This window comes from Geospiza fortis, unplaced genomic scaffold (assembly GCF_000277835.1).
Source record: "Geospiza fortis unplaced genomic scaffold, GeoFor_1.0 scaffold59, whole genome shotgun sequence".
Lineage (NCBI taxonomy): Eukaryota > Metazoa > Chordata > Aves > Passeriformes > Thraupidae > Geospiza > Geospiza fortis.
In genome coordinates, this window is record NW_005054381.1 from 2,670,358 (window position 1) to 2,677,478 (window position 7,121).

Sequence of the window (7,121 nt, forward strand, 5' to 3'; positions counted from 1 at the left end):
GAGCCCAGCACCCCTTCAGCGGCTGCTGACAGCCCATCTCCTCACCTCCAACACCAGGAACAGCACCAGGAACCCCAGGCACACCAGGAACACCTGGAACACCAGGGACACCGGGAACTCCAGGAACACCAGGAACGCCAGGAACACCAGGAACGCCAGCGATGCCAGGAACGCCAGCTCCTGCAGGGAGCAAGATGGGAGAAGTCAGATCTGGCTGCAGCAACAGCTGAAAGGTTGGGCCTCTTCCGGCTCTGTCTCATAATCATGGCCAGGAGAGCAGAGCATCCACAGCCACTACCAGGAGAAACCCAAGCAGGGCAGGAGAGGGATCAGTTCTGTGTCTTGCTAGACCCAGTGGGATGTATTCCAGGATCCTACCAGGTTTTACAGGGCAGTGACCATGGGCCCCTCACAGCACATACCGTACTTAGCTGCCTTTGCTGCTGCTGCTGCCGACGGCACCCCTGGGGACAAGGGAGACACGGAGCCTCAGCCCCCATGACAGTCACCTGCCACCCCGGGGACAGCTCCGACACCGGGCACCACCCCGGGGACAGCTCCGACTCCGGGCACGAGGCCGGGGACGCCACCCACACCGACACCGGGAACGCCGGCGCCTGCGGGAACAGGAGGGGACACATCAGAGCTGGCTGCAGCAAGAGCTCAGTGCTGGCACCTGCCATGGCTCAGTGTCGCCATGGTGCCCCAGAGAGTGGAGCATCCACGGCCTCCTCCAGGACAGACCCCAGTGGGGCAGGGCAGGGCATTGATCAGCCCTGTGACTCTGCCAGCGATTGCCTGGAGGTCACCAGCACAGGGACCACAGTGACCCTCATCCTCACAGGGCCCAGGCTGTTCTTTGTCATAGGGACATCAAGCCTTGCAGCCTGACGGGACACAAAGGAGCTTTGTCCTCATGGGACCCTGCTCAGCAGAGCCATCACAGGACAGAGCAAGCCCTGCAGAGTTCCTGCCTGAATTCCTGAATCCCATCCTTCCCTGGGCATGCAGAGGGATCTTTTCTACTAATTATAGAAGAGAAATGGAAGAAAGGGGGCATCAGTGATTTAACCCTGAAACGAGAGCTGCCATTGACCATGGCTCCTCCTGGGAACTCCCAAGGCTCTGCAGTGACGATGGAGAAGAAGATCCTGGGACCTGGCCAGGTACCAACTGCTGGCTCTGCCTTTTAGAGCAGCACCTGGAAGCCAGTCCTGCACGGAACCTCAGGGCCAATTCTCCATGTGCACAAGATCCAGCTTGGGGTGGTTATGAGTGCTGGACACCTGAGTCTTGCTAGACCCAGTTGGATGCACTTGATGCATCCCAACATTACACCACAGTTTGGAGGAGACTGACCCTAGGGAGGAGTTCCTCTGTCAGGAATCCCTGCCCTAATGGCAGCAGCAATGAACCCTTGGGTAGCAGACCTTGCATCAGGTGGAAAACAGATTTGATACAAAATCCAAGAATTCAGTTAAATCTAAGGCCATGAATTTGGGCTCATTGTTCACTTCCACAGAGCAGCCTGGAGAAACCCTGGAGAGGGAAGAGATGGAACCAGGCCCAGGGAGAGCAGCCAGGAGCTGGGCTGAGCATTCCCCATTTCCCCTCAGGAGTGCTCCCAGGGGACAGCCCCAGCCACCATGGCCCTGCAGAGCCGGGCCACGGGGACAGGGCTCCTGGAACAGTCACCTGCCACCCCGGGGACAGCTCCGACACCGGGCACCACCCCGGGGACAGCTCCGACTCCGGGCACGAGGCCGGGGACGCCACCCACACCGACACCGGGAACGCCGGCGCCTGTGGGAACAGGAGGGGACACATCAGAGCTGGCTGCAGCAAGAGCTCAGTGCTGGCACCTGCCATGGCTCAGTGTCGCCATGGTGCCCCAGAGAGTGGAGCATCCACGGCCTCCTCCAGGACAGACCCCAGTGGGGCAGGGCAGGGCATTGATCAGCCCTGTGACTCTGCCAGCGATTGCCTGGAGGTCACCAGCACAGGGACCACAGTGACCCTCATCCTCACAGGGCCCAGGCTGCTCCTTGTCATAGGGACATCAAGCCTTGCAGCCAGACAGGCCATGGAGGAGAAGTGGCTGGGTCTCCCAGCAGGTGTCAGGGGGGGCACTGGTCAGACTGGGGAGCTGACAGCCTGGACCTGCTGGCACACATCAGTGTCACACGGACAAGCACCAGGTCACTTTTGCAAGGACTGAGTGTCAGAGGGCTTTGTCCTCATGGACAGCAGAGCCACCACAGCACAGAGCAATCACTGCTGAGTTCCTGCCTGAATTCCTGAATCCCATCCTTCCCTGGGCATGCAGAGGGATCTTTTCTACTAATTATAGAAGAGAAATGGAAGAAAGGGGGCATCAGTGATTTAACCCTGAAACGAGAGCTGCCATTGACCATGGCTCCTCCTGGGAACTCCCAAGGCTCTTCAGTGACGATGGAGAAGAAGATCCTGGGACCTGGCCAGGTACCAACTGCTGGCTCTGCCTTTTAGAGCAGCACCTGGAAGCCAGTCCTGCACGGAACCTCAGGGCCAGTTGTCCATGTGCACAAGCTCCAACTTGCATGGTTATGAGTGCTGGACACGTTGGTCTTGCTAGACCCAGTTGGATGCACTTGATGCATCCCAACATTACACCAGAATTTGGAGGAGAGTGACCCTAGGGAGGGGTTCCTCTGCCAGGAATCCCTGCCCTAATGGCAGAAGCACTAAACCCTTGGGCAGCAGCCCTTGCATTAGGTGGAAGACAGAGTTGGCATAAAATCCAAGAATTCAGTTAAATCTAAAACCATTAATTTGGGCTCATCGTTCACTTCCACAGAGCAGCCTGGAGAAACCCTGGAGAGGGAAGAGATGGAACCAGGCCCAGGGAGAGCAGCCAGGAGCTGGGCTGAGCATTCCCCATTTCCCCTCAGGAGTGCTCCCAGGGGACAGCCCAAGCCTGGGCACCCCCCGTGTGTCAGGCCAGGGCGGGCAGGGTCCCGGGGGCTGGGGCCCCTCGCAGCACATACCGTACTTAGCTGCCTTTGCTGCTGCTGCTGCCGACGGCACCCCTGGGGACAAGGGAGACACGGAGCCTCAGCCACCATGGCCCTGCAGAGCCGGGCCACGGGGACAGGGCTCCTGGAACAGTCACCTGCCACCCCGGGGACAGCTCCGACACCGGGCACCACCCCGGGGACAGCTCCGACTCCGGGCACGAGGCCGGGGACGCCACCCACACCGACACCGGGAACGCCGGCGCCTGCGGGAACAGGAGGGGACACATCAGAGCTGGCTGCAGCAAGAGCTCAGTGCTGGCACCTGCCATGGCTCAGTGTCGCCATGGTGCCCCAGAGAGTGGAGCATCCACGGCCTCCTCCAGGACAGACCCCAGTGGGGCAGGGCAGGGCATTGATCAGCCCTGTGACTCTGCCAGCGATTGCCTGGAGGTCACCAGCACAGGGACCACAGTGACCCTCATCCTCACAGGGCCCAGGCTGCTCCTTGTCATAGGGACATCAAGCCTTGCAGCCAGACAGGCCATGGAGGAGAAGTGGCTGGGTCTCCCAGCAGGTGTCAGGGGGGGCACTGGTCAGACTGGGGAGCTGACAGCCTGGACCTGCTGGCACACATCAGTGTCACACGGACAAGCACCAGGTCACTTTTGCAAGGACTGAGTGTCAGAGGGCTTTGTCCTCATGGACAGCAGAGCGACACAGCACAGAGCAATCACTGCTGAGTTCCTGCCTGAATTCCTGAATCCCATCCTTCCCTGGGCATGCAGAGGGATTTTTTCTACAAATTATAGAAGAGATGGGCATCAGTGGTTTAACCCTCAAAGGAGGGCTGCCATTGGACATGGCTCCTTGTGGAGATTCCCAGAGCTTCAGAGTAACAATGAAAGAGAAGGTCCTGGCACCTGGCAAGGTAAATTCTGGCTTTGTCCTTTGGGGAAAGACATGGACCCCTAATGCAGTGTGCAACCTCAGGGCCAGTTCTGCCTCCTCCCTTAGCCAAGCTTAAGGTGTCCCTGCTCTTTGGCCATGACCCTTGGCCTCAGTGTAGCTCCTTGGGGCTGGTTATAGCTGATGGGTCCCACTAGCCCGCCATATTCAGGAGGACAGTAACCCTGGGAAGGACCACTCTGCCAGGAATCTCTGCCTGAATGGCAGCAACACTGAGCCCTTGGGTAGCAGATCCTGCAACAGATCAGCTGCTGGAAACGGATTTGGTACAAAATCCAAGAATTCAGTTAAATCTAAAACCATTAATTTGGGCTCATTGTGCACTTCTACAGAGCAGCCTGGAGAAACCCTGGAAAGGGAGAAGGTCCTGCCCTGCTGATGGAACCAGGCCCAGGGAGAGCAGCCAGGAGCTGGGCTGAGCATTCCCCATTTCCCCTCAGGAGTGCTCCCAGGGGACAGCCCAAGCCTGGGCTCCCCCCGTGTGTCAGGCCAGGGCGGGCAGGGTCCCGGGGGCCGGGGCCCCTCGCAGCACATACCGTACTTAGCTGCCTTTGCTGCTGCTGCTGCCGACGGCACCCCGGGGGACAAGGGAGACACGGAGCCTCAGCCACCATGGCCCTGCAGAGCCGGGCCACGGGGACAGGGCTCCTGGAACAGTCACCTGCCACCCCGGGGACAGCTCCGACACCGGGCACCACCCCGGGGACACCTCCGAGCCCGACCCAGTGGGATGTATTCCAGGATCCTACCAGGTTTTACAGGGCAGTGACCATGGGCCCCTCGCAGCACATACCGTACTTAGCTGCCTTTGCTGCTGCTGCTGCCGACGGCACCCCTGGGGACAAGGGAGACACGGAGCCTCAGCCACCATGGCCCTGCAGAGCCGGGCCACGGGGACAGGGCTCCTGGAACAGTCACCTGCCACCCCGGGGACAGCTCCGACACCGGGCACCACCCCGGGGACAGCTCCGACTCCGGGCACGAGGCCGGGGACGCCACCCACACCGACACCGGGAACGCCGGCGCCTGTGGGAACAGGAGGGGACACATCAGAGCTGGCTGCAGCAAGAGCTCAGTGCTGGCACCTGCCATGGCTCAGTGTCGCCATGGTGCCCCAGAGAGTGGAGCATCCACGGCCTCCTCCAGGACAGACCCCAGTGGGGCAGGGCAGGGCATTGATCAGCCCTGTGACTCTGCCAGCGATTGCCTGGAGGTCACCAGCACAGGGACCACAGTGACCCTCATCCTCACAGGGCCCAGGCTGCTCCTTGTCATAGGGACATCAAGCCTTGCAGCCAGACAGGCCATGGAGGAGAAGTGGCTGGGTCTCCCAGCAGGTGTCAGGGGGGGCACTGGTCAGACTGGGGAGCTGACAGCCTGGACCTGCTGGCACACATCAGTGTCACACGGACAAGCACCAGGTCACTTTTGCAAGGACTGAGTGTCAGAGGGCTTTGTCCTCATGGACAGCAGAGCGACACAGCACAGAGCAATCACTGCTGAGTTCCTGCCTGAATTCCTGAATCCCATCCTTCCCTGGGCATGCAGAGGGATCTTTTCTACTAATTATAGAAGAGAAATGGAAGAAAGGGGGCATCAGTGATTTAACCCTGAAACGAGAGCTGCCATTGACCATGGCTCCTCCTGGGAACTCCCAAGGCTCTTCAGTGACGATGGAGAAGAAGATCCTGGGACCTGGCCAGGTACCAACTGCTGGCTCTGCCTTTTAGAGCAGCACCTGGAAGCCAGTCCTGCACGGAACCTCAGGGCCAGTTGTCCATGTGCACAAGCTCCAACTTGCATGGTTATGAGTGCTGGACACGTTGGTCTTGCTAGACCCAGTTGGATGCACTTGATGCATCCCAACATTACACCAGAATTTGGAGGAGACTGACCCTAGGGAGGGGTTCCTCTGCCAGGAATCCCTGCCCTAATGGCAGAAGCACTAAACCCTTGGGCAGCAGCCCTTGCATTAGGTGGAAGACAGAGTTGGCATAAAATCCAAGAATTCAGTTAAATCTAAAACCATTAATTTGGGCTCATCGTTCACTTCCACAGAGCAGCCTGGAGAAACCCTGGAGAGGGAAGAGATGGAACCAGGCCCAGGGAGAGCAGCCAGGAGCTGGGCTGAGCATTCCCCATTTCCCCTCAGGAGTGCTCCCAGGGGACAGCCCAAGCCTGGGCACCCCCCGTGTGTCAGGCCAGGGCGGGCAGGGTCCCGGGGGCCGGGGCCCCTCGCAGCACATACCGTACTTAGCTGCCTTTGCTGCTGCTGCTGCCGACGGCACCCCTGGGGACAAGGGAGACACGGAGCCTCAGCCACCATGGCCCTGCAGAGCCGGGCCACGGGGACAGGGCTCCTGGAACAGTCACCTGCCACCCCGGGGACAGCTCCGACACCGGGCACCACCCCGGGGACAGCTCCGACTCCGGGCACCACCCCGGGGACACCTCCGACTCCGGGCACCAAGCCAGGGACACCTCCGACTCCGGGCACTGCCCCTGGACCTGGAGGGAAGCAGAGTAGTCAGACCATCCCACAAACACCCCACTCTGCCATGGTGGGGACGTGGTCTGCCCCAGGGTCACAGAAGTCTCTTGGGCCCCAGCTTTGTGGTGGGCTCCTCACTCATCCTAAAGCAGCTCCTCAGGGTAGCTGGGATCTTCTTGGGAATTTGATTCCCAGCTCCTTACACCCATCAGGGGCCTGGCTACCCAGGATGTTGGGGACTCCCAGGGTCCCCCAAGGCTGTGGCTATACATCCCAGCTGCCTCACAGCTGGCACATTTTCCCTAAATGCTCCACTGTGTGATTTGCTCCTCACTTTTCACCCACGGTGCAGTCAAACAGGGAGCAGTGGAGATCTGCATCACCAGGAGCATCCCTCACTAGGGAAGGACAGCTCGGCACAGACACCGAGTCCCAGCCACCCCGCTGGCACCTGGCAGAGCGAACCCACCTCTCATGGAGAGACCGCGTGTGGCGGGCATGCTCTGCCCCCTGCCAGGCTGCTGCATCCCGAGGGGCCCTCAGCCCTTCATCACTGCTGGAAAAGCTGCTGGAGCCGGGACGGGGGCAGGGAGAGCATCCCATAGAATGGGATAGGGGCTGCCGGGGCAGCTGTGGAGGCACACAGCCCCCGGCATTGATGCACAGAT

At 60.2% G+C, this 7,121-nt stretch overlaps 1 protein-coding gene across 1 annotated transcript in view; it reads right to left on the reverse strand.

Moving 5' to 3' along the window:
* The window catches only part of ELN (elastin), a 26,131-nt gene that overhangs the window by 4,448 nt on the left and 14,562 nt on the right, over positions 1-7,121 (reverse strand). The window contains exons 16-25 of the mRNA XM_031060384.1: positions 6,336-6,470; positions 6,211-6,252; positions 4,881-4,988; positions 4,756-4,797; positions 3,152-3,259; positions 3,027-3,068; positions 1,667-1,803; positions 510-646; positions 423-464; positions 46-180 (exon numbers count right to left, since the gene is read on the reverse strand). Of these exons, the coding sequence (XP_030916244.1) occupies positions 46-180; positions 423-464; positions 510-646; positions 1,667-1,803; positions 3,027-3,068; positions 3,152-3,259; positions 4,756-4,797; positions 4,881-4,988; positions 6,211-6,252; positions 6,336-6,470 (928 nt within the window). The remainder of the gene's footprint in view (positions 1-45; positions 181-422; positions 465-509; positions 647-1,666; positions 1,804-3,026; positions 3,069-3,151; positions 3,260-4,755; positions 4,798-4,880; positions 4,989-6,210; positions 6,253-6,335; positions 6,471-7,121) is intronic.